Genomic DNA, 27,060 nt, shown 5'->3' on the forward strand with positions numbered 1-27,060 from the left:
AGCATTGTTTTATCAATAAATGTCTTTTTTGCAACTTCTGGGGCTCACAGGCAGTGCTGAGAAGCCTGCACTTCCCAGCTTCTGTACAAAAAACTTCCTGTTTGTAATGGTTCCTTTTCATTATCTACATTTGATTGACAACTTAAAACGATGTTTTTAGGTATCTGAGGGTTAATTGACAACACCCTGCCTTACATGCCTGTTTGCAGGTTTTGGCAGGTGGAAGGGACAGGGGCAGCTCTTTCCCCTGGGCACCAGGGCTGTGCTGGACGTGTTAGCGAGTCGTCTGTGCCTCGGGGCCGGGCGAACCGCAGCGTTAGCACCGCAGAGCTGGAGCGTGCGGCTGCCCAGGCCCCGTGGAGCCAAAGGAAGGCTCTCCTGGAGGCAGGGGGTCTCTGGCTTGGGAAAGAGCAGCGGGGTGTGGGGAGCTCTTCCTCCACGCTGCTCTGTGAAGCCAATCGTGCAGGTGGTTTGAACAAGCCCTGTTGGTGTCCCCGCTCCTGGGCCCGTGGCGTGCGGGGTGCCCCTCTCTGCGCCGCGGTTGTGCCCGGGGAAAGGGGCAGGAAGGAGCCTCTCTCCTCAGGAGTCACCCTGCGTCCTGCGAGGTCTTTACCCTGGTGAGGAGTCACTGGAGGCGAACTTGGCTGGGTGGATACAGGCACTTAGAGCAAGAGAGCCAGCAGGACCCAGACAGTCATAGCCTGGGATCCACAGCAATATCCTGTTCATCTGCAGCTTACCATTAATAACCCAGTCATGTTTCAACAGTGCAATAGTTAATTATTGCAATATGAACTTGAAAATACTTCCTGTATCCTGGGTTTACTAAGTGGATCAACTGTCAGCCTGAGAATGTGTTTAACTTGGGAGGCAGTTACCCCACGCTATAAACATCAGTCCCTCTAGTTACTGCAAGGGAAATACTTCTAAAACAGAGTGCTCTGGCCAGTGGTATGAGTGCAGCAGTACAGTTCATCCTGGCCTGAGGTTTTAGAAGCCGGTTTGTGTAAGCTCTTCAATGAATCCCTCAGTGGGGAATGGGGATGGGTATGTTTTTAATTTGCCTCAGGAATTAATCTAAACATTGTGCTGCAAAGACAGTGTTTCTCAGCTCAGACTAAGTAATATTTGGTCTATGAGTAATTCCTCTGAAATATTTCCAGAGCATTATTAATCAGAGGAAAATAATCCATCTTGGATTATACTGAGCAGTTCTATAATAAGATGCTCCGTGGGGAGAAGCCTGTGGTACGTGGGACATCTGCTGGAGAGACCCTGCAATGAATCCATCCACGACACAAAAACCTAACCCGAGCCCTCCTGTCCAGGCGGTTCCGTGCTCGTTTTGCCTTGTGGATTAAGGAAATGCCACCCCTGTTTGCTGGTCTCTTTGGTCAAAAGGGAATAGCTTCTCCTTGCATAAAGCCTTGTTTTCTGGCTCTCCTTTTAGAGCTTTTTACTTGCATTGCAACACTATAGTCTTTGAAATACAGCTAGAGGGAAGGAGGCAATGAGCCAGGGAGGCTTCTTAAATGCTGTGGTGCGAGTTTTGGTATTCACAGCCTTCCCACCACACATTTGCCTATGGGAATCTCTCTGTGGGAGCAGGAAGCTGCCTTCCTTGTACCAGTACTTGCTCTGGTACTCTCACCAGCTTCCCAAAGCTGTGAACATTAGGGTCAATGTTTTAGATTCAGATTATTAGCACGGGGAAAACTTTCTGAACTCCGTCCTTCGACCACAGAGCTGCATTTGCAAAAAGAAAAAGCAAACGAGTAAGCAGCAAGGTAGTGCTAAGAGAGACGCTCTGTCAAAACTACCTTGCTGCAGTCGGAATAGATATATCACTTTAACTCATCCAGTAAAACGCAGTATTTTCTTAAATCTTCCCTGACGCTCTGTCACCTTCACAGCTGCGTAGTCCTGCTCTGGACAGCACGCAGGCCGCCTTGGTTGTGCTGCAGGCGCTTGCTGTCTGCAGCCGTGCTGAGGAACCAGCAGCTCTGCACAACCCCAGCAGCAGAGCCCGTGCAGAGAGCCCTGACCCGGCCTGTCCTTGGGCTTGGGTGAACAGCGCCCGTCTTTGGGTTAGCAGAACCTGTGAGCACCCTCTGGGTTAGCAGAACCTGTGAGCACCCTCTGGGTTAGCAGAACCCGCAGGCAACCTGGTATTGCAGCTTGTCCCGGGGCAGGGGAGCTCTGCAAAAGGCCCTTCCGTCGCGTGCTGGCCTCTACGTAGTGGAGCCTCCCCTCTGAGCACTGGCCTTTTGTGCTGATTCTTTAGCATGTTCTGGGCTTCGTTTCTTTTGCCGGCCCTGCCCAGCAGGAACAATACCAATTTACCCTTGGTTAGCCCTTATAATTTCAGCCTGGATTTATTTAGTCCTTAATAGCAGAAGCAAACAAACACGCCCCCCTCCAAACACTGTGACAACTGCATAACGCTTTGATCTTTCTCATGTCGTGTATTAGATCACTGTTTCATCTCTCTCCTGTTTTTTTCACCCAGAAGCCAGACAATAGCCCGATTTCTGCTTCCCAACCCGGGTGTTCTGGCGTCCAGCAGTGACAGCCACGAGCTGTGTGAGCTGGAGCTGCTCCTGGGGCAGGAGCAGAGCAGCCCGGGCCGCCCCGCGTCCCTCCTCGTGGCCCCGCGTTGGCCGCTGCTTGGGCTCGGGAAGCAGGGTTGGATAGATCTTTACGAAGCAGAAACATCTCCTGGGTTTCCCGAGCGGCTGATCCTAGTGCTTGTGCTGATGGGAAGCAGTTGCCAAAGGACAGTGTTCTCATTACGTTGTAAATAACCTTGGGGACGTGGCTGCTTAAGCAAATACATGTGCTGTATCCACTATGGAAATAATCAATCACTAGAGGTGAGGAGGCTGTATGGAAGCGCAGCGTGAATTACAGGGTGTTTCAGGTGTTTTTGGAGAGCGCAGGGGGCAGCTGCCCAGCACAAGGGCTGCAGAGCCCTGGAGCTCTCTGGGGAGTCACGATGCAGGAGGGAGAACGTTGGAGCCCGTCAGCACATCCAAAGTGCATCCCTACTGTGGGGGTTAGCCTGGAATGCCAAGTCTAAACTGCCCTGGCACCTGGGAGCAATCTGTAAGCTTCTGAATAAAGCTATCCAACAGATAGCTGCTACCTGCGGCTTATTCTGAATAGCAATCCATGCTTCCAGCCAGGATCATCCTTTAGCATGTAGCCTGAAACTTAATCTTGGGTGCATCTTGTCCCTGCCTCTTCTGAGGTGTTTCTATCAGAGCTCCGTTTGGCACCTCCAAATGCATGGAAAGCCGGACAGCTGGACTCTGGGAAGACATTCTGGAAGGCATGGATTTGTTCAGAACTAATTTCAGATGTTTATGCTAGACAGTGGTACGTATTAGAGACACTGTATGAAGGGAATAAATCTTACCCTAACTTTAAATGGTTATGATGCTTGCTAAGATGTTGTATTTATTTATTTTTTTTAAAATCTTTATTATGTAATTTTTATGGGTTTTAGTGTATGTATGATGAGGAGTGTTTATGTAAACTATATTATTACACATCTTTGAAAGCTTATTTAGTTGCCAAAATCTTCTCTAAAATGTCATAAGAAGCTGAGCTACTTCTGCTCCCTGAGAGTTTCACCCTGATGTAGGAAAGCGCAGCAGCTTTTCTAGCAGTTTTAAAACAATAACCTTTCAGGAAGCCTGATTTAGCACTAAAGCATGGAAACTCTTATTCTTGCTGACTCTATCCAGGTCTTGCTAATAATCTTTATCACCCTCTTTCCCAACCTTAAACACTGAAATTACGTTGCTCGATCCTACTGAATCATCTTGAATTTTTATTGCTTCCAGCAAAGAAAAACGCGGTCAACAGGATATTTATAAGTAGTGAGATCAGTAGCTTCGTTGCCTTAATAACATTTCAGCCATCCAGGCAGGTCTGTTTTCTCTCTGGACTCCAACAGTGTGAGTTTGGGCTGTGTTTGCCCTCCTGCCTGGTCCACCCAGATGCTTTGGGTGTCTCAGTTTTGGATTTATAGTAGTAGGCAGACTCATGAGTGTGTCTTTTTTTTTCTTTCTTTCTTTCTTTCTTTCTTTCTTTCTTTCTTTTTGGTGGTGGAATGGGGATGTATTTCAGGCAGAGCACATTTGTAGTTCTGCAAATTCAACCTACAATATTCTTCACTGGAACATTTGCATATGGTGCACAGGTAGCAAAAACTTTATGACTTTATATGGTATTTGCTTTTTTTTAATTATGGCAATTCTGCACCTTTATTGGAGGTTAAGGAATGTGTCATTTATGCTAACATGTATGTTAACATGAATTATTTCTCCTTGCTCAAAATGCAGAAGTTTTAAACTAGGTCAAAGAGAAAACATTGCATTTTCTGTCAGTATCACTTCTTATGCTACTATAAAAAAATTAGTACTTTTAAAACAATTTTAGATAAAGATTACATTTTTCTTTGAGAGAAAGTGAGACTTTGCAAAGTTTCGCTCTTGAAGGTTATTTAACAGAGACAAATAGTGCAAGGCAATAAGAAACAGGAAAGGTAAGAGATGTAGGAATGGCCACAGTAAAAGATATTACTGTCTCCTTTTGCTCCTTAAAAAAAGGAAAGGCAGTTGCGAAAACACTTAGTTTTGTGCAAGTCCCTAACATTCCTGTATTCCCTTCGTTTCTTCCTTGTGCGTTGGCTGCTCTTGAGACGGAAGATTCCACTGAGGCATTTCAGGTGCCTTCAGCAGCAGAAAGATGCACATCCAGCAGAAGTTGGTCAGGATATACTCGAGCAGCTCTATGATTGTGATCATGCTGGCACCACAGAACAGCCCGAGCTGGCCACCGACATCAGCTGCAACAGCAGGAAATAAACACATGTCACCCTGAGCATCCGGGTTAGTCTAGCAGGCCAACAAAGCTCTGCTGCGTTCAAGAGCTAAATAAATGTGCATAATTCATCACTTTGAGGAGATAGAGTTAATATGCTTAAGAATGTTTATGGGAGAAGATTAACATTTCAATGAAGATTCTAAAATAACAAACCAAAAACAAGTACAGCGCAAGAAATTCTGCTGTGGAGCATGTGCATAAAACATTTCCTACTTCCATGTCTTTTCAGCCTTTTCCTTGCTTCTCCTCCCCCTTTTTCCCTTTTGCCTCCAAATCCTTTATGCCTCACTACTGTTGCAGTTCTATGTGTTGTATAGCCACAAATGAGTGCAAAATCTCCACCGTTGTCCATGGTGCAAGTCATTTACTGGAATAGCAGGAGCCTTTCGAAATGGAGTGCGCAACCAGTGTGTGGTTGTTGCCATTAGAATATAAAAGGCACTGCCTTTTGTTTAGAAACCCAGCTAGCCCATGACTGGGGGTGGGAAGCAGGATTATTTTTGGTTTAATTATTAATCAACAATAAACAAATATTAAATAACACTCGCTTACCAAGCAACTCGGCTACAGTCAAGGCCTTCTGCTGCTGTGTTGTTTTGTAGTTCAGATCGTTATATTTAATGTCAATATGCACAAGATTCTCCCTAATGACAAATACACACAGTCTTACTCAAGACAGTCAGGTTGGCTGTTCGTATTTATCTCCTATTAGGATGGAGTGAGTTCAAGGAGTGCCGTGGTGTCTTTTATTGAGATTAAATCTGCAAGAAATCAGAGGGCTGAAGAAAATGTGCTGGTAACTTATAACAGGAGGAGCAGATCTTTGGTTTTTGTGACTCGGTGCGGTTGAACTCCAGCATTTCCAGGGTCTTAAAGAAGCTGGAGTGGAAGGTTATGCAGTCTGAACCAGGGCAGGTCGGGTGCTGGCCATGCCCTTGGTGCAGCGCCCACCACCCTGGATCCTGGGCAAGTGCACGCTCCATCCTGCTGATGTCAATGGGGCCCAATGCAGGAGACCTTTGTCCTGTGCTCAGACGTTTAGCTTTGTCTCCTGCCAAGAGCCTTTCTTACCCAATTTTATTCTCGCAGGCTGCAAAATAGAAGAGAATGTAAATCTCTGTTGAAGCAAGACCTCTGGAATTATTCAGGGGAATAGAGAGCTCATCTTTAGGAATCTGCATAGCCATTGAACAGAAAATAAACATAACCATTGTGGGGTAAAACAGCCACAGAAACTGTTTTCACAAAATTGAAGAGTAAAGGAAGTGATTATTTTTCAGTAGTGTTAATAGATATAGATTGAGTTGGAAAAAAATAAGCATGTTAATTTTTGGCAAATACTGTTATTTGCCATAGAGATTCATCACTTCTATCTCTTTGTGTGAAAAATCCAAAATTCAGGTAATCCCAGAAGGGCTGAGGTTGGAAGGGGCCTCTGGAGATCCCCCAGTGCAGCCCCTGCTCCACAGGGACACCCAGAGCAGGGGCACAGGGTCCATCCAGGCGGGTTGGAGATCTCCAGAGCAGGAGCCTCCACAGCCTCTCTGGGCAGCCTGTGCCAGGGCTCGGGCACCCTCACACCAAGGAAGTTCTTCCTCACGTGGAGATGGAGCTGCCTGGGGTTCAACTTGTACCCGTTACCCCTTGTCCTGTTGATAGCCATCACCAAGCCTATTTAGCCTATTTTAATAGATTCTATTAATAATAAAGTTTCTTACTGTTATAATGATCGCACCACTAGCAACTCCAGTAAATTGGTAAATAGTTAACTTTTCCCTTTTACATTTTCAGAAATCAATAGGTCTCCACGTTTTAAAGTTGGGATTATGGACTCATTAATATGTTGGCATGATTCCTATTGGGTAAAACTTAGTAACGGAAGAATGTTCTTATTTTTGCTTGCTTAATTGAATAACTTCTGGCTTGTGCACAATGTTTGCAGACAGTAAAATAATCACTAATGCTAAAATGTTCTCAAAGGCTTATTTTTTCAGTATAATTATGGGTTTCATTTTCATAATCTTAATATATTCCCTGTTCATGTATTCCCTGATCTGGGTTGTTTGCTGGCTTTGGTTGTGAAAGAGTTAAAGGTCTCAAGTCCTGTCTACTGGATGGATTGCTCAAGTGGATTGTGGGTATCTGATAACCTACTCTTATTATGTTTTAAGAGATCAGGGACAGGGAATCTAATTGAGAACACTATTTTTCTTTAACGGGGGTGTCTGTTTTATGGCATTGACAAGTACATTTAAAAACAATTGATCCTATTCCTTAATAGGCATAGCATTAAGTGAGATTACCTGATGTATTCTGGGGTTTTCTTCAGCTTTGCAGAAATGAATTTTATGGCTTTTTCTCCTGCAAAACTTGAGTAGGTGACAGTGGTAGGATAATCTGTTTCTTCACATGGGACAGGGCAAGTGGAGTTGTGGGTTCCTGCTGTGCATAATCCATTCAGCTCTATTTCATCTGAAATGTCAGGAGAAAAATCGTATGCGATATTTCTGAAAATGCACATGTTTGAGGCATTTTTTGAGAATTCTAGAGTGGTTTTTAAGATACTCTAATAAATACATGGGGCAAGCTATCCTTAGAAATGTGAATAAATGAATATTTGTAATGGGCATTTGGGAAACGGGTGCATAACAGTAAGGCCTGGGATCTCTGTGCTCTGTGGGAAGCCTCTTTCCTGGAGGTCCCCGCAGCAGGAGCTGGACCCCAAAGCTGAGGAAGCCCCAAAGCTGAGGAAGCCCCAAAGCTGAGGAAACCCCAAAGCTGAGGAAACCCCAAAGCTGAGGAAGCCCCGCAGCTTCCCGTTGCTCCGCGATGGATGTCATCACGGCTGCGGGCTTTCCACCCGGGTGACAGGTCTCGTAGCCCGCGATAACCGCTCTAAGCACCTGCAGGCCTCTCTCCTTCACCCTGGGCTGCCCCGCGGAAGGGGCCGTGGTGCCCGGCAGGCGGGTGCAGCGCCGTCACCCACCGCGACCCGCCGCGTCCAGCCCTGGGTGCGTGTCCTGTCACCCTCGGCATCGCCTCGGCGCGCCTTTTGCTCCGTTACTCAGTGGTTTCTGCGGAACTTGGTCCCAGAATATCTGTTAAGGAATATACCTATTCCTACCACGGCACACTATCAAAGCTCGAGATTATAGAAGACTGTGAGCTTAATGGAATTTGTTATTCTAGCACAGGCCTGAGGGGAAAAAAACAATAACTGTCCATAGTAACGTCTTGCTTGAACATATTGCATAGACATAATACCACCCCACCCGCCAAAAAAAAACCAAACCCACACACAAATGTAAATCATCTTGTTTTCCTTAAGCATTCATTTATCATTTTCAGTATTTTCCAGAAAGCCTATGAAATGAATTACATCTATAGAATTTTGAAAACATATAATCTGTTTTAACTTTTAAAAGGAAAAACCTTAAAGTGCAGGGGTTTTGAGTTGATTTTTATCCCCACAAGTTAGCAAATCTTACTACTGTGCTCTTCATAGCTCTCTCTTGAACAAAAAGAATAGAAAGAGCATTGGAGCTAGAAGGATGACACCATGAAGGTTCACAAATGCAAGCAAGACTCTTGATTAGTGAAAATTAATTCTACATGCTTCAGTTTTGAACTGTTTGACTAACACAAGTTATTATCTGTTTTTAACAGGCACTTACTCAGTGCCTGGTTTGGTCTGTTTTCAGAATTCTAAATTAAATGTGACGTGCTTCATTTCAGCACAGATTTCAGTGTTTGGTTTTAATTGAGAGAGAATTTCTGCTGTTTGGAATTGGCATAGTAAATATGAATATGAAATTATTACTTACAGAGTGCAGGATAAACACAAGCGTAAAACTTCTGTATATTGCATTCTGTTCCATTTCCTTAAAAATAAACAGATAAATTCAGGAGCATAAATTAACAATCTTAGCTCCTAGCTTTACTTGGCTAAACTGAAGAGTAAAGCCATCAAAGTCTGCATATTACTTCATGCTTCTTATTTTTTAAGTGAGAAAAGGGTTCAAAGTAGCACAACAGTTATGAATGCCAAAAAGGGGGTATGTATGTGGAAATACAACAGAACGAACCACGAGGCTTTTTGCTGGAGTAAATATCTTTATTATATGCACCAGCCAAAAGCTTCTTTTAAGCTGGTGGCTCACTCTTGGCGTTAGCTTGCTCTGGCCAGGAATTTCTGTCTTTCCTTATGGAAATAAACAATAAGGTAGGGAGCTGGTCTATAGAATTTACTGAGTGGGTTTCAGTGGCAGTTCAGACCTTTGTGCAAGACTTGGAGATGTCACAGCTAAGACTGCACCCCAGTGCAAAGTTTGGGGTTTCAGATGGTCTGTTTCCAGCGCAGATTGTCTCCTTGCCTGGGAATATTGCTTGGCCTTTTGGAAGTGCCAAGATATCTGCCAAAGGAGTTCCTTTAAATGATAGGCTCTCTGTTTCCTTACAAGCACATCATCAGCACCATTCTGAAAATAGTCACTATCCTTAAACATTTTGCAAAAGAATTAGGCTTGCCTGTATACCAGGAAAGCTTGTTTTTAGAATAAATCACCTGAAATATCTCTACAAACAAATGTACAAATCTACACAGTCAAATTCCTAATGAAGTGCCTACAGCTAGGTCAGGCCATTTATTAGACTGACTAATGGAGATAATAGTGAACTGTAGCACAATTTAAGGAATATTTAAGGAATTGAGGAATCGCATTTAAGGAACGTTAAGGAATATTTAGTGTCTCCAAAAATATCAGAATTCGTGAATAGCAGGTTTGGCAATGATTATATATTATCACTCATACACTAGCTTATACTTTGCACTTGGATTCTTTTATATATAGAGCTGACGTTAAGAAGATATTAAAAAGAATGTTCAATAACATGCATGAGTTATTCCTTTGTTGTTTCCTTCTAGCTGCAGCATTAAACAGGAACAGTTAATCCACTTTCTGTTCAAACTCTTTTAATGACATTTTCTCTATGGTGGGAGGCTATTCTAAAAATATTCTAAAAGTGAAAGCTCAGAGACTTCTTCAAATGTCTGCAAAAAATGTCTTTTACCCAGAATATTGATTTTAAATGACACTATGTTGTCAGTTACTGCATGCTTTCAAGTCCCCACAGCTGATTTTGCTGACGAAGGGGTTAAGGCTAAGGTCTGCCTTCTTCTCTGGGGGCTTTTGGTTCTGCTGAGCTGCTTATATGTGTATATATATATATTCATATTTTAAAAAACAGCTGTGAGAGCCGAGTTTGGAGTTCTAGTTCTTGCTTCACAGGGAGTAGCCCTGTTATTACTTTTGCTGCTGGAAAGCAAGGGCACTAGTCTGGGCTATTCCTTACATTTCTAGAGCAATTTGGGTGCCCTGGGGGATTCAAGAGGGGGGATTATGGCACACATCTGTCCTCAGTGTTTCCCACGGCCCTGTCGGCTTTCGCAGGGCCCCCTTGCAGGTACCAGACTTTGTCCCTTGTTTGGGTAGGGAACCAAGTTCTCCTGCTTTGGCCAGTCAATCCTGCCCTGGCTGCCGACCACCTGAAAAGTTAGTGTTGTCCCACAGAAAACAAGAAATCTGGGGGTTTTTTTTTTAATGGGTTTAGTTCCATATCTTTAGGAGGTCAAGACAGACCTCATAGAGGTTTTTCTCCCAGCCCTGAAGCACAATCTTTTATTTATTTAAGATTTTTGTATCATAAGAACAGCTAATGATCAGGCCCTACTCTTAGAGCTCACAAAATGTCTTATTTGTATTCTTGAATTAAAATAAAATGACAGGCTTATTTAATTTAAAATAAATTTAGATACTGTATCCCTGTAAAACTAAATCAATCTTATCTATAGACACTACTCAAGAATCTGCCCCTTTTTGCTTGCTGCTAAAATACGAGCAAGGTCTGCTAGCAAGATAACCTTTAAATACAGCGTACGTTAATATGATATTCTGGAGTAATACCTGGAAGAGTGAACGGTAGACAGCCACACCAATCCTGTACGTACCGGGCCTTGCACTCCTGCAAGCATCCAAAAGTGCTATAAACCTTGTGGTGCTGAAGTTTCATGTCAGGTTTGCACTCTCCCCATGGGTATTCTTGAATAATTGTCTGTAGGATAGTAGTAAAAGAAGATATATCTTTTGTCTCTCTTTCTTTTTTCATATTTTGAAGTGCTAGAGGAAGCTTGTTTGTATCGTAAGCAAAAATGTTGTTGATTTAATTGGATGCAATTATAGTTCGTACTTTTGGAGTTATTTTAAAAAGAATTTCCTCTTTAATATGGCAAAAATAGCTTATGAGTTAGCCTTGATCATGAGGGTAATCCACCTCTATAGGTTTTGACAAGGAAGCAGAGCTCACTTTAGCTTGCATGTAGAACTTCAAAGTCCTGGTGTCTAGAATGAGCCACACCACTAATACTCATAAAAACAGTTCAGCAAGCTTGATTCTGGAACTGAGAAGAGAATTAAATACAGAGAACAAATATATTCCTCCTGAAAATACTTCTTTGTTCCCCCACGTTTGAGAATACATATGTGTTGATTTCAGATTGAACAGGACAAGTTAAAATGGGATTCCATATTCTAGTCTTAGGTGAGTGTGAATAGGCCTGTGGAGAAGCAGGAAAGGTAGTTATGTGTCTTAAATAATGCATGAAAAGTGTGTTTTTCAGATGTACTAGGATTTTTCGTGAAGGGAATAGCAACAGGGAAAACTTGCATTATTTTGAGGTTGATGGTCTTAATGTAAAAAGAGCATTTTATCACTTCTAGAGAAAATGTTCTTTGTCTAAAACAAAAGTGATAACCTGCTTTTCTAGATTTCATAAAACAGGATCAGTCTAGACTCTAGTGTGCTAACTTGTCTTTTTCTGGTATGACATTAGTAATAATAGACTGTGTTATTGGACAGCTGTTGTGGTATCCTTGTAATGATATCCCTGTAGCACTACACGGCAGTGAGGTTGTAAGATCTTAGAAAAGAGAGGTTGACTTTATCTGGGAAGAAAGAGAGCAGTAATTTTGGCTACAGTTGGAGGAAACATTATTCTCCAGAACGGCTGTGGCATGACTATTTTAATTTCCAAACCTTTCAGTCACCATCATGCTTCAGAACAGAATTGGAGAGGGCAAAGCCTGCTCGACGGAGAAGGCCCTACCTTGAGCTGGCGGATGGCCACCTGCGCGTGCATGCCCACCGGCGTGGATAGACCCAGGCCGTCGAAGCGCGGGAGCTCCTTGGGCGAATGGATAACGTAGGTTATACCAGCATCAATGTAACCCAGGGAGGGGTCATCGATGAATTGTTCCTGATAAACAAAGCCAAAGCAATTTTAAATAATTCTTTTTATCACCTAAAGCTTTACTGTTGTTTAAATCGGTGCAACGCATTTTTATGTGGTTTTAAATCCCCAGCTGTATCTTTGACAATTTAGAGAAAGGTGTAAAAGCAAAATTACCTGAATTTCCTTGGTTGCACCCCTATTTGGGTTTTCTTCCAACTGTTCTAAAGCATTGGCTTTTTTTGTTTTCCTCCTGTTATCTTCCATCTTCAGCAACAAGAATTCACAGTACAACAGTGATTAACAGCTTGGAGAACTACTCCTTTTACTTGCAGCTACCTCTCCTGTTTCTGCAGCCTTTCCACTACCATCTCCAGGACTTGTCACTTCTGTTCATGTTACCTAAAGAGCCAAACTGAATGTCTCACTCATTTTACCACTCTTAGTTTTCTTCTCTAGTCTCATAGGTAGCGTATCGTGAGTTGTCTGTGTGTTCTGTTGATCAAGTATCTACAGTGCCAAGATCAGATCTTTGCTGACATCAAGCTGCTACTGAAACCAACATTTGGTAGGTAGAAATTTTATCCATGGGATCTTCTCTACTCAGCCTTCATTTAAAATTAAACATTAGTTCCCTGAAGGGCTTGCATTATATTTCACACAGATGCTGTTTCAGTTGTGGGTTGCATTACTGATAGTTTTCAGAATAATTTAGCTGAGGACAGCATCAACAGTCATCTCAGATTTTTAAATCAGTTTTATCTTTCCTCTAAAATCCCTTCTCAGTCAGAAAGAAATAGTGTGCACATGAAATTCTGTAAGTGTGCGTACAATTCTACTAATCTGTAAATTAGCACAGCAAAGAATTATTAGGATGACTGTACCTGTTTAACATCAAAAAGTAAACTTAAACCTCGTCCAGAAAGAGTCACTCTTCTCTTTTGCGGGAGATCGTTGTGATTAAAAGTAAAGCAGTTTCCGTATTCAGTGAAAACATGTTCAAAATCCTTCACAGAAAGAAATAGAAGGAAGATTAAAATAAAAGCAAGATCACTTAAAATTATATTACTGAGTCACAGTGCAAGAGATGGGCTGTTTTATTCCCCAAGGAAGTGTTAAATATTACATTTAGAAAAGCGTTAACTAATGGGAATTATCAAAAGGAACTTATGCTTTCCTATGGGGAGAGGAAGCTATAGAAATCTAAAGGAGAATTTCAGTGTTTATTAATATCTATGGGCTGTTACACAATTCAGTGAGGTCCTATTTTGTTTTATTACACCTGTTTCATATAGAAAATATATATTGGGGAGCAAATTTTTCTTCTAAGTTAAGTGTTTACTAAACACTTAACTTCAAAATAAACTGTCATAGTATAAATGAAAATACAGGACATAAAATTTCTGTGCCAGAAAACCACCTGGTCACTCACCGGAAAAATTCTCTATTATAAGTGTATCTGCCTGTTTTGAAGTTTTAGTCATTAGTTGGTAATGTATCTTTTCAGTTAAGCGAATTCATCAATGCCTAATTGTAGAATGGAGAGCATGTTTTCATGTTTGGATTAACCCAAAACAATATAAACCTGATTTTTTAATGTTTACTTGTTCTATTTGAGTTCTAAAATATTTTATGTAAGAACTGACATAAAAATGAGAGGATCATATTTTTCAATGATTTTCCAAAATTCCCAAAGATGGGCTGTATTCATTTCCATACTTAAAATTTAAGTCCAGAACAGCTGGGGAAACTCTATGCAGAACCCACACAAAAAGTGATTCCTTCAGCTGAGTGCGACTATGCAATTGTGTTTTGCAAAAATTCCATTCAAACTGAATGGAATAGAAAATGCTGCCGGATAAAGCCTGGAGGCATTGCACTTTTTTTAAAGGCTGATGTTTATGCAGAAAGGGTATTTAGGCAGAAAGTAATTTAGATTGAAATCCCCATTTACAGCCCAGGGAGCCTTAGTAGGCAGTCTCTGCAGGCTTGTTTAGAGCAGGAGCTCTTCTCTCCATCTCTCCAAAGGGAACCCAGGAGAGTAGCTGGCCGAATTAGCTATGTAAAGTTGAGTGCTGACACTATATCCCCTTTCCCCTCTGTGCTACTGTTCTAGTAAAAGGAAAAATATTTACCTCTGGGTAACACGTCTTTCCAAAAAATTGACATTCTAGCAATGTGCTGCTGTTGAGATAAAACCCGTGTTCCCTTGTGAACTCTTTAATGCTAAAGTTCTGGTTGCCAAGAAGGAATTTGTTTAGCTCTTGAGAAAAGTTTTCTTGCATAGCCTCTTTCTGGTAAACTCCAGACATGATGCTCCAAAGGAAATAGATAATTTGGAGGTTGGTTACTGCATGAGCTTGAAACCTGTCAGCAGGAAGAAGAGAGAATTCTGCAGAGTTATAGAACTGATCCCAGTGTTTTTTGCCAAATTATGACATGATTTGCTTGTTGTCTGTCCTTAGACTACATCTAATTCTTGTCCACAATATTTTCAATGTCTACAACACCAATAACCAATGCAGCCTCCATTTCTACTAAAGGAGAGTTTTCTATACCCAGGAAGGGCCCCTTCTTGTGGCAGTTCTGGTCAGTAATATGAGCAGCATTTCTGCTGTGTGTGGTTGTTAATGCAGATTGGCCGTCTGCAGCGGCCCAAGCCTGGCTTTGCAGAACCGAGGGCACGCGGAGCAAGTGCATGGATGTGCAGGAAACGAGCTTGGAGGGCTGTTCCTCGAAGAGGATGGTGGGGGGAAGAAAGAAAAAAAGACTGTGTTGCATCAATCACCAAACTGATTTCTTGGTGAATTTGTGGTGTTTGTGTGTGCCTGGTTTACTAAGGCACTGCACACTGTAGCAGAGAGCTCTCACGAGCTCCCACTGCAACACGGTGGCACAAACCAAAGGTGACCCTTGTTCCTAGGATCCACTTGAAAATCTCAGAACCATGATGAGGTATTAGAGGTGCTTTCCTGACACAGAGCATTAAAGTCATAGTGAAACAAATTAATGGTGTACAGTGCAGTTATGATACGTTTGGTCTCAAAATGCTGAAAAACGAATAAACTCAATAAAATGCTGAAAAATGAATAAAAATATATGGGTGTGTACATATGGATATATGTACATGACAATAGCACATTCTTTATTTAAATTGATTTTTTTGTTTCTCTCTCTCTCTTTTTTTTAAAGCATATCATTGTTTTTGTATGATAGATCTTAATGCCGAAACTTGAGGAAGATCAGCAGGAGCAGATCTTTGCAACTGAATTGGAGCCAAAAGATGAAGGCAAAGGCAGCTCTGTGCCTCTTCCATGTTGGTCTGTCAGCAAATAACTCGCTGCTAAAAACAGGAATAAAGAATAAGCACAGCATGAACAGATGGGTGTGGAAGAAACTTGTCACCTAACTGTGACTTCAGTGGCCAGCTGCCAGGCTCAGCAGGTTGCTGTTTACTTGCAATGCGCTGCAGTTATAGTCACAAGAACTGGGAGATTTCTATCATGCACAGCCCACTCTACTCAGCAGAGACAGTCTGCGGGGCAGGTCTGCAGCATAACCCTTGGATGGTTTTGTGAAGGGCAACTGGAAGGAATTCAAGTGAAGCAGGAAGGCTCTGAGTATTTAAAACCTGGACTTTTGGCTTATTCCGCCAGCAGAAGGTGGGTGTTAACAAAATTGCTCCCTCTTAATGAAACAATGTGAGTAAACTACTTTTCTAAAACTGTTGTTAGATTATGTACTTGCTCTAGAAAGCAGGTAGTGTGCTTGCTACTTTCCTTTTAAACTGAGCACCTCTGGAAAAGCAAGCTGGTTTCTGTTACACTTCTACATTTGTATGAGGTTTCTATTTGAGCTTCTCTATCTGCAAATCTTGACTTTTAACTTTGTGACTGTTCCATGGCCACACTGCAGAAGGAGCACCCCTGGTTAATGTGGCTCCACAGAGGTGTGGAATACATACCCCTTGAAGCCCCATTTTTCTCGTTTTGTGTGATTTGCTTAAAGAAGTTATGGGGTCTGGCTGTGTTAGAGGTGTCAGATAAAGGCTTGTTGCCTCTCAAAAGCGACCAAGAGGAGTAGCTGTTACCTGTTCAAGTTGCAAAAAGTCACAGCAGGAAACTCAACATTTTCCACATACTGAACATGAACTGAAGTTGTTGTTGGCCAGCTGAAGTAATAGATGAAGCGATTGCAGATTTGCCAAGAGACGATGGCAAGGGAGCCCATGACCACCAAGAGCCACAGCGCTCTGCGTGTCTTGCTCTGCGTCTGGACAATATTATGCACTCCATGAAACGACGTGGATGAGGCAAAATCCTGATGGTACTTCCTTCTGTCCTCCAAACGTGGCAGCAGTTTCTTTATTAAGTACAATCGTGTCTTTTCCAATAATCCTTAATATTGAACAAGATGGAAGCACATTTTCAATATTACCATTGAAATGGCACTTGAGAAAGGAAACTATGTGATTCTGGCACTGGAGAGCAGTTTAGGACAGTCGTAAATTGTCTCCGTAGGGAGTAAACTTGCTTCTAAGGGTGCTCCAGAGCTCTGGAAGCACTGTGTGCTCGATTGGCTCAATGATGCCTCAAGACTAAACCGTTCAGTGTTTTAAGTGTAACATATTTAAATGAACAGTTTCCCTTTTATGGAAAGATTTGGATTTGATATACCTCTGTGATCTAAAACTTCAGGATGCTGTGAACCTGATATAAAAAGCTAGGCATCTGCTACTTTCAGTAATGTCCTGTTAAAGGCCTGGTCCTTTTCACTTGCTTTGAGGAAAAAAAGATGAAAAAGGAATTATAGTTTTTTAGAATTTCTCTCTTTGATTATTGAAAATTTCTGGATGCAACTTAAAAGGGTAGAGGTTCAAAGGCAGACCTTTTCTTTAGGTTTCTATTGCTCTCCTTCCATGCATTCGCAGGAGGAATGTTTTTAATTTTCATTTGTCTCTTGCTTTGTTCAAACTGATGTTACAAAGAGAAAAAAAATCTAAGGTTAAGGGCTATAGCACTAATGAGTGTAATCAATACCTGTAAATGTAGCCAGATGAAGTTTGTCAGGGAATGATCTTGTGAGATCGGGGACCACAAAACACCCAAGCCAGGGGTGCCTGATAAGGCCTTTGCTGTAGCTAATCATAACTGCTTTCCTAGTCAGAGGCTTTTTGCAGAGTGCTCCAGATTGTTATCAGCTATTCTGTCACTAAGAAAGGGTCTGAAAATAGTAACTTAACAAAACTTTGCCAGACATCATTATTTGGGGTCTGAAAAGAAACGGTTCAGACTAACCTTTAACAGCAATTAAATGCCTCTCATATTCTGTGTTTTTTAACTCCAAAATAGACAGTGTGGCATGTGTTGTAGGAAAAGACCATACCCTTTACTAGATCAAATAAAATACTTGAAGTTATGGTAGCTGGACGAAGGAACAAAGGAATGTAAAGCTATAGGGTCAAAGCTATAGGGAACACTCTGGGATGTTGCGTTGGCCTCTCTGCACACTGTGAGAATAAACCCCAGGTGCTACTAGGCTTCAAAATATTTTTGAAAGGAAATAATTTTTTGTTATTTCTTTCTTTCCTTCTTTTTTTTTTTTTTTTTCAAATATATGTGTGCAAGCTTTTGACAATACTGGTATGATTTACCATGCCACCTTTTTACTGTCCAAGAGCTGTTCCAGCTCTTCCTGCTGGAAAACTCTTGGAAGGTGTCCCCTGAATCCCTTGGTGAAGCTGTAAAGCCAGGTGTGCTTTTGTCCATAACACAGGAGCTAAGGGGAAGCTGACACAGAGCTGCCTTCTGTGCAGACTAAAGCGCTGGCCCAAGAGGAATGGGTAGAATTTTATATTCTCTTGGTGTCAGATAGGCATGCTGGTAACTGTTTTGAGGAGCCAAAAAGGCAATTTTTCTAATCATTCAGCTCGGGCCTTATTCTGGTTCTTTTAAAGGGAGCAGTGGCTTCAATGATCTACAATGACTTCACAGAATAATTGAATGGTGACTTCAGCAACGACTTCTCAGGCTATTTCTCAATAGTTAGGCTTTTATTTCTGGCAACAATCCTTCTTTTCAGGATTACAGATTAGAATTTAAACAAAAAAAAGTTTATTGGGAGTCTACATAAGCCACTGATACAATCTCCTTGTAGTATTCAAGATACTTATCTAGGAAGACATCTGGCCAATGCACTGGATTTCTGTCTGCTGCGTTGGAGATAAATGGCATTTCTGGGCTCCTCTCCACAGTTATCAGCGTGTGATTCTCCCTCTTTGCATCTTCCCTGAGTAACAGCAGAGCAAAGGACATTCCTACCATGCGTCGCTGTCTGTAGACTTCAACATGTGACTGAAAATGGAACCGTTTTCCCAGGGGAAGTGCTGTTTGTGCATTCTGCCTATGAAAGTCTTTAAGAAACCATATTCTACTTTCAAATTTCCTCAGAAAATAATATTTTAAATTAATTAACTGGAAGCGAAGCCCTTTCATATTAGAAATAAGGTACACATTTTATTTTCACAGTTGCAACGTTTAATTGTCATCAGCTCTTCATTAATGCAAACATTGGAGAATGACCTTAAAAAAGAAATACTTATGTTCAAGCTCAGCCAGGGCCCTTACCTGTATGGAGGGGCTAATTCAGGGAGGTCCTGTGTGACTTGTCTCTGTGTAAAGCTTGGTTAGTTTAGATAGATTCAAGATTTAAAATCGCTGAAGAATCATTCAGGAGTGGCATTGCCTAGTTAAACCATTAGGTTTATTCTAAGTGCACAAAGGAGCAATAGTTGCAGCCATTCTCTCCCTCCCTAACACTTTCCCTACAAGCTTCCTTCTCATCTCCCTCCTTTACATCCTAAAAAAGGTGAACTGCTGCTATTCTTGGCCAAGGTACAAAAAGAAGACATTGTTTCTCATATTTCATGTAAATTCTAAGAGAAAAAACAGAAACAAAACAAACTTACATGTAAGTAAAACTTTAGGTAGCACACTGTGGTTTGCCTGCTTACATACCTTTGGCATCCAGTTGAATGAGTCTCCCAAGTGGCTCCATGAGGCTGTCCTTGTTCCAGTAGGGAAGGAATGGATGCACTAAGCTGCTTTATCACTGCCAGGTAATGGCTTTTATAGAAAACTAAATGGGAGGTGATACCCAATGACACACAACACTGGGCAATTTACCTGCCAGGGTTGCTATGTTTTGCCTTTAAATAACATGGTCTGCAAAGTAAAAGAGAAGATTAGCTTTATGACAGGATCTCAAGTACATATATATAAATATGTCAAGTGCATATAATATTAAACCAATAATGGCAGAAATGCAGCTTTCTGTCTTGGACATTGCCTTACATTGCAAATGACTTTCCTATTTTTTTTGCTTTTTTATTAGAAGGATCAGTTGTTTTCACTAAAATGTTGTGCTGTTTAGAACTGAACAAATTCCCTGTAGTAGGTAAGGAGCCCACCTTCCTTGGAGGGCATGAGCATCTGCCATGGGGCTGCCTCCGTCAGCAGGACGCAGCTATTCCCCCACTCCCCCAGTTTAATGCTTTTGTGGAGCTTAGCCCACAGGAATGAGTGTTGCTAGCGAGAACTGACCAGGTGGGTGGGATGAGAGGGCACGCAGAGTCTCCTATTCCATTAGCTGCTTATGAAGAAGTGTGAGAGCTGATTCTGTTTTACACCAGTGGAATGGTAGGGTTTGAAATCTCTTTTATGGAAAGACCTGGGCATCTAATAAAAGGCAACAGGGAAATACTAAAAAATTCCAGCCTGGAGCGGGCTTGAGAAGACTTTGAGGTAGATCCAGAAAACTTCACCATTTCTCTGCCCTAAGAGAGGTGGGAATTTGGGGGCTGCTTCTTCAATCATTGATTCCCTTAGTAATGGTCCCATTTAATGCCCAGTTTCTAGGTAAACTAGCTTGGCCCTTCATCACCTCAGTCTTCAACTGTTTCATTACTATTTTCTGCCTATTTTCAAGCTGCAATAATTTAGTTAAAGCACTCAACTCTATTTAGCCTTTCCAGGATGACAAGCAGTGGATTTCTGTACCAAACTTGTTGGAAATCTCCTACTTTTGTGTAAGCACTAGGAACTCAGCACTCAGCACTAGCACTCAGCCAGTGGAGTAGCTAAAATAGGCTGCTTTTCAGTATCTATGTTGTTCAACCATATCTAACACACTACTGAACATTTATTTGTGGATCTGTTGCTTTCTATCAAAATAAAGCATTCTAATTCAGATTATCAGGTGACAGCCATGATGTCACTTAAAACTTACATGTGTTCTTAAAGGGATATTATGTTGGTCTTTCATACTGTACTGTTCACAGGGTTAAAGAAGTACAATCTGTAAGCCATTCTCTACAGGCCAAATGGGATTCACCTTAGTTTCTCTTTCAAATGTTGAGCTGATAAGCATGCTTGACATCTAATCTCTTATAAAATTTCTTTTTTAAGATTATTTAAAATATTAGACTAACTAGCCGCCTCTCCTGTGGTGGTTTTTTACAAAAAAGAAAACACTTCATGGCTGTCTTATAGTAATTTATTCTTAAAGAAACACTAGGGGGCGAAAAGTAACTGCCTTGTGTGGCCAACCTGCATGAGAGACTGCAAAATGACCCTGGAAACGACAGCTTCCCTCTTCCTTCTCCCGCCTGTCCGGACACAAAATCTAAGTAAGTAACTTGCAGAATTAATTTGTAGTGTTTTAAGTGTAGTAATCTTAGGGGTGTTTTTTTGTCTTTCCCAAAGATTTTGCAGAAACATCTTACAAATTATGGATCTTCTCTATATTTCCTCCTCTGCCGAGGCCTGGTGGGGTGTATAGCCTAGATGCAACAAAATTTCTTCAATGAATTCTTATTCTGTATATATATAAGCATTTACTAACATACAGAATGGCAATTATTTAATTCATACATAAAAATACCAGTAAAAAGTGTCCTTGTGCTACTAGTGTCCTACAGCTGATGGATTTTTTGTTTGGTTGGTTTCTCCCCGAGGACTGTTTCATCCTGCTCTGGTTTAAGCCTGTTACTTCTTTTTCTGTCCCTCTGTGCATGGAGAATCATTTATCCATTTTCTCTTTGAAGGACGCCTATCCACAGTCTTTTCAGTCTTCTGCAAGCTACACAATTCCAATGTAATTCTTTCCATCTCTCTTAATAGGCAGTGTTTTCTACACAAACCATTTGTTATTTTTGCAGTTCTCTGCTCTCTTGCCACGTGTTCTTCCTCTTGAACAGCGGTGCCCAGGGCATAGCAGGAGCAGACAAATCCTTTCTGATAGTGGATGGAAGGGGAGGTCTCCATGGCACATGGAAATCTTGCATTTAAAAGTCCCAGTGTAGCGATCGTTCTTTGCATTGCTTCACTTTGTCGTTTAACTTACTATTTTTGATTAACTGAAATACCCAGATCATGTGTGAAAATGTTATTTGCCAGTTTGATTATCCCTGCTTAAGTTCAAAGTACTACCACTGAAACTGCACATTATTTCAGTGCATTTCTTCAATGCACGAAGATTGTTTTGGATCCCCGTCTCTCCTGACAACATGCTATGGTACCTTCATCATCTGGGATGCGCTCCTGAATCCCGTCAGGTTAGGGGTTTGTTGGCAGTTTGTCCTGGCCAGCTGTGCCGTGGGTGAACAGCAGGAGACCTTCAACCACGGGAAGGGCTGGGAGCAGCCCAAGGCTCCAGCCTGGGGTCCTGCTGCGCCTGCGTCATGAACAGCATCAGTGTGTCCGGGAGGGGAAGAACAACAGCCTGCCTGCACTGAAAGGATGAGCCCTGCAATACGGGGCTGTAGGATGTCGAAAGGGGAAGGGTTTGCCTTGGGACAACTGCGACACCTCATGTATTCTTAGCTGTGACCAAGGTTTGTTGTTTCCTTAACTTTATTCACTTTGTTGATACTGATCCTCCTTGATGAAAGGAGGAAGTTGTGTTAATGCCAGTGAAAGAACATGTGCTCCCTACCCAGGAAATAATTATCAGTCTGAATATGAAGAGGATAAATTGCTCTCGTGGTGCAGTTCGGAGCTCAGGCTTGGGTCCTTGGCCATCTGAGTGTAGTGAGCAGGCGAGTGCAAGCCCAGCTCTGCCATGAGTGCTGGCATGAAGAAAATACTGCGTATGCAATGCTGTATATTAAGAGAGTAGTAGGAACTGGAGGTGGTAATGAGAGTTCCTTTTTAAGTAAAGTTTGGGGTGGGAGACCCAATCCTAGCATTTCTAGCAGGAGTAGATACTAAGTAATGAGAAAGACTTCTGCTCCATTCTGCAGAGCCAAAAATGACAGACAAGAGGGAAACTATACTGCAACATGGGAAATGTTAATGGAAGTTAAACATATGCTGAGAAGTGACAACACAGGTTTTTGTGTTTAAAAAATAGAACAAATACAATATTAAAAAGTCCTTTCAGCACTATCTCTTCTCTGTGTTTGTAGTTTGCAAGACCTTGAGCTCTGTTCCTCCCCCTAAATACAAATGTCTGATTGGATTTTTAATATTGCATCAACTTTAAGCTTGTTTATTTAAGCCTTGAGTTACTAAATTTTATTTCTTTCTTGAAAAAGACTGTTAACTTCAAATGCTGGCTAAAGACCAATGCTAGTTTGGAAAATCAGGAAATACTCACAGAGCCAAGGTTTTGTTGTCAAATCTCCTTTCCCCTTGTGTGTCTTTCCTCACCTGTCTCTCTCCTATGTTATATCACTGAATTGCCTGGGGATGTGACTCTGTTCTGTGCTCGTATAGAAGGTCTGGCTTGGGCTGCAAGCTGCTTCAGGTATGCACTAAGCAATGAGAAGAAAGCCAAACAAGGGTATCTAGAAATAGTGTGCTGGGCTGAGCCTATCACAAACACAAATTAATGGTCAAATGCAGGCCCATCATTATAATTATCAACTTATTTTTTAAAAAAAAAAAAAAAGCCTTTCAGTTCTGGAAAGCTTTTTTGGAAGATTCTTTCAGTTCAGGACATTGAGTAATGTGTAGGCTCGAATGTAATTTGTCTGTCTTTGAGTTCTTTTCAAAAAAGCAGGATAGTGATGATCCAGAAATGTTTTGAGATGTCCCTTGTCAACAGAACCTCACAACTGGCTGCTGCACTGCTTGCTTTTGCACTTCACTGTCATGTTTACACTTCTGTGGTCCAAGAGACATTTTCTTTCACCACTGTAATTTTGTGGTGGTAACGGCGCTCACATCAACACATCATTAAGGTGGGTTTCTGAAGGTACCCATTTTGAAGGTAGAGTTAAAGCAAGTGCAGAAGAGGGTCACTGGAACTATGAAGGCTGTGGTTCAGTTATTTCACACAGGCTGTGATTTAGCACCAAATGGAAATTAAAGTTGCTTGGTTGCTCGGAAGGAGGTTTGAAAGCAGCCCGGGGCACCGCTCCGCCAGACGGATGCATTTCCATGTACAAGTCATCGCTGCAGGCTGCAGATTCACAGGAGAGGGTTGTTCAGTACAGGGCCACAAGGACCTTAGAAGTCCTAGACTTTATCCAGTGCAGTCATTCTTAGTTAGCACAGACATTTTCAATCCACTCACTCCTAGACTGTGATTCTAGGTAGGGTAACATCATAGGATAACAGCTTTGGGAAGCTTCAAGTGTCACTTGCTTGTAGCCAGAAGGTCTCCAAGCTCTCTGTTCAATTTAAGGAAGCTTGGAAGAACCTTGATCTGGGAAGGTTTTGTAATCAAAGTGAGAGCTTGACCAGAAAAAAAAGGATGAAAGTGTCCAAACTATTTATATGTGCTTTTTATCTCCAGAAAGGAATTCCTGTAGGACAACATAGGTGAATAAGTCACTTCTAAAATAATAGAAGAGATGGACTCTTGGCTGGATTCGTGGCAGTGGGAGCTCATTCTTACCCAGCTCTCCTGAGGCTAATGTTCAATGCTAACCAAAAAGAGTTTATTTTGTGGACTCTTGGCTCCAGCTGTCTATGAATACACAGCAGGACGCTCTGCCCTGCCCTGCGCCCCAGCTGGCTTCGTTACAGAGACTCTTTTGCCTTTGCAGCTCACATGTTGCAGCCCAGGTGAGTTCACTTTGTCTCTTCTTGAGCCGTTTCGCAGCCGAGATGGGCCGGGATAGGGTACCTGGGCAGGGGAAGGGCAGGTAGAGCGGGGAGGACGGGGGAGTAAGGAGAGTGCTCAACTGCTCCTGTTCTCGGCCATGCCAGCCAAATCCGTTCCTGGAATCTGGCGTTTTTTGTTTGTTTGTTTCCCCCTCCCTTTTTTTCCCCGCCTCAGTATTTGACTGTTCATCCTGTATTCAGCCCAGCCACGAAACAGAACGTTCTGGCTCTGTGCTCAAGGTTACTGCACACGGATCCATTTCTGGATTCACCGAGCACTGACTTTCAGGATGGAGAGGGGGGAAAACAACACAAACAAACAAACCAACGCAGGCACCGCTCTCGAGGCCCGGGCGTTCCAGCCCTTTCCATGCTCACAGCCCAGAGTCATCCCAACACGCAGAGCAAGTGGGGTGTAGTTACTTACCTGTTCCCACGTTCTTCTGAGTGAGAACGGCAAAGGCGCTGACGGGGCATTTTGAGAAAAGGGTAACACCATCAATTAATTACGGTTACATGTTGCTCTCACGTAATCTTGCATGGGAGAATTTTTTAATTGAGACTCCTTTGTACTTTATAGCTCTGATATAAAGAGCACAAAGTGGCTGTAAAATCCCCATTGGCATAAAGGCCACTGAAGGGAGAACCGGATCCCAGCACTGAGCCACTATTTTGAGCAGTATGACCGAAACATGAGGAGACATTTGTTTTTCTGTCATTTATGAGGGTTTCTGCAGGCAAACCAGAGCCGAGGGCACTTTGTTGGGGCAAACCTGCTTTCATTTGTGCTCTTGGCTATGCTGCTAGCAAACACTTTCAGAATCAGGTAGTATAAGCCCCTGTTCCCACTCTGTCTGTCCGTACCAATTTCATCACACATTTGTGAGGCCTTCCTGACATCACATTGCAAGAGATGGTCTGTAGTATTCACTATATTTGAGAAGTGAATAGTGTATATGGTGTGCGTAGCACCCTATGGAGGACACAGGCGCATAGAGTACTCCCTTTCAGAGGCTAAGGAATAATTTTTTGAACCTATGGTATTAGGTAGTATTTTTTGTTAAACATATATATTTTTTCATCCCCTGCTTCTTATAAAAGTACAAAACTTGAGCTCAGCATCTCTATCTACACTGCATACAAACTGAACAGCTTGGTTGTCTATGACTTTCTCTGCTATGGAAAAGAACTGGGAAATTTGTTGAGGCTTTTCTGAGATCTGATCAAATATTTCACTAATTACGTTTCAGTAGTGACAAAGCTGCCAAAAGACTCTTCTTGCTTATTTTAAATCACCATCAGTGTTGTACAAACAGAGTTAGAGGAGTGCACTTGTGTATGTGGGACTTGAACCCAAACCAAGTGTTTTTTTTTTTCTTTTTTCCAGTGCTTGGCAGTTTTCTGGAGGTTTGGAGCCTTGCATTCTTGCATGCTCTCAGCTATGTCGTGCTCCTGTAAGGTTGCTAGTTGCAAGTGAAACGCAGGAGGAACTGACGGTAGGGCCAGAATTGAAGACAGAAGACCCATGGCCCCTGGGGACAATCCTGGGCCTGGCTGAGCTTTCAAACCACAGGGGCAGAGAGGTTTGACAGGGAGAGGAGCACGTGGTGATTCGTCACCGGTGACGCTCGCGGGCCGGTTTTGCTTCCATCTCCAAGCTTCTCCTTAGGCTGTCGCTTATCACCGAGGTGCTTTGGGACCGATCAACTAAGATCCTTACGCAGAGAGTTTGGACGATGGGAAACACCTTTCTGGGTTGCTGCGTTCTGGCTGATTTGGTGTCATTCCGTTAAGTGAAGCTCCGCTCCTGCCGAAACGGGATGAGAGCTGCTGTAGGGCTCAGTGGAGATAGGAGCTTGGGTAGGTTTTGAGAGAGCTCCGTAATCCTGAACCAGTTAAGGGCAGATATACTTCCCAAAGAGGGAGTTAATGTTTCGTTAAGCTCAGGGTTTAAAAGGGCTCTAAAACTTCAAAGTCCTTCCCCTACCAGGTAGTAATATAAAGGCTTCAAGGCCAGACGGGTGCTCTGGAAGTTTGTGTTTCACAGAGGAAAGCAAAGCTGCACAAGAAAGTAGACAAGTGTTTTTAGTTTGTGTGGGTTTTTTTTCCGGATTAAATTCATATTCTTTCTTTGCTTGTGCCTCAGAGAAAAGGTTTGATTTCACTAGGGAGGCTCAGGCTGTGTGTTTAGTTAAAGGTGTATGGGGATGACAACATAAGGCCTCCTTTTCTGTGCATTTGAGAGCCCTTAACCATGTTAAAGGTTGTGTTATTTGGTTTGTAGTAACGTTCTTTAAGCGCAAAGGGAAAGGTGTAGCGCACAGATGTCATCCTCTGCGTCTGCATTCGCAGTAGATGTGAGCAGTGAGGAGCAGGTCACTGTCAGGTTGTGCATCATGAAGGAGGCGCAGCTTGACCTGAACGATTCCTGCATCCCAAGGGTGACTTTTTTGTGAACCGCTTTTAGTTCAAGTGACTAAACCAGCTGAGACGAGCAGCCCCCAGCACCCGCTGGGAGCCTGGCGGAGGCTACGTGCCCTGAGCTCACAGGGCCTGCAGTGTTTGCAGTACGACTGAGCAGTAAGTTCTTTTTTAAGGGAGCTGGCAGGCCCAATGACGAAAGAAATGCACCCTGCTTACTGGTTTCTTCACCGTGTGTTAAGCTGATGATTAAACAGAATTGAGTAACATCTGTCAACAGATGAGAGTGAAACTTTTGCATGAAGAAATTTTCATGAGTTAAACCCTGGAAAAAAAAATGCATGAGATGTA

General features: G+C 42.4%; 1 protein-coding gene across 1 annotated transcript; it reads right to left on the reverse strand.

Moving 5' to 3' along the window:
* Positions 1-4,655: 4,655 nt before the first annotated feature.
* On the reverse strand, positions 4,656-19,234 carry ASIC5 (acid sensing ion channel subunit family member 5). The gene is made up of 10 exons (XM_010217510.1): positions 19,195-19,234; positions 16,269-16,575; positions 14,314-14,545; positions 13,063-13,185; positions 12,056-12,205; positions 10,857-11,004; positions 8,718-8,774; positions 7,197-7,365; positions 5,446-5,537; positions 4,656-4,855 (listed from the first exon to the last, which is right to left on the reverse strand). The coding sequence occupies exons 1-10, from the start codon at positions 19,232-19,234 to the stop codon at positions 4,656-4,658; spliced, it is 1,518 nt and encodes a 505-aa protein (XP_010215812.1).
* Between the last annotated feature and the right edge of the window lie 7,826 nt (positions 19,235-27,060).

The sequence above is a fragment of the Tinamus guttatus genome, unplaced genomic scaffold (assembly GCF_059628265.1).
Source record: "Tinamus guttatus ecotype Peru unplaced genomic scaffold, ASM5962826v1 Tinamus_guttatus_pri_ptg000301l, whole genome shotgun sequence".
Classification (NCBI taxonomy): Eukaryota; Metazoa; Chordata; class Aves; order Tinamiformes; family Tinamidae; genus Tinamus; species Tinamus guttatus.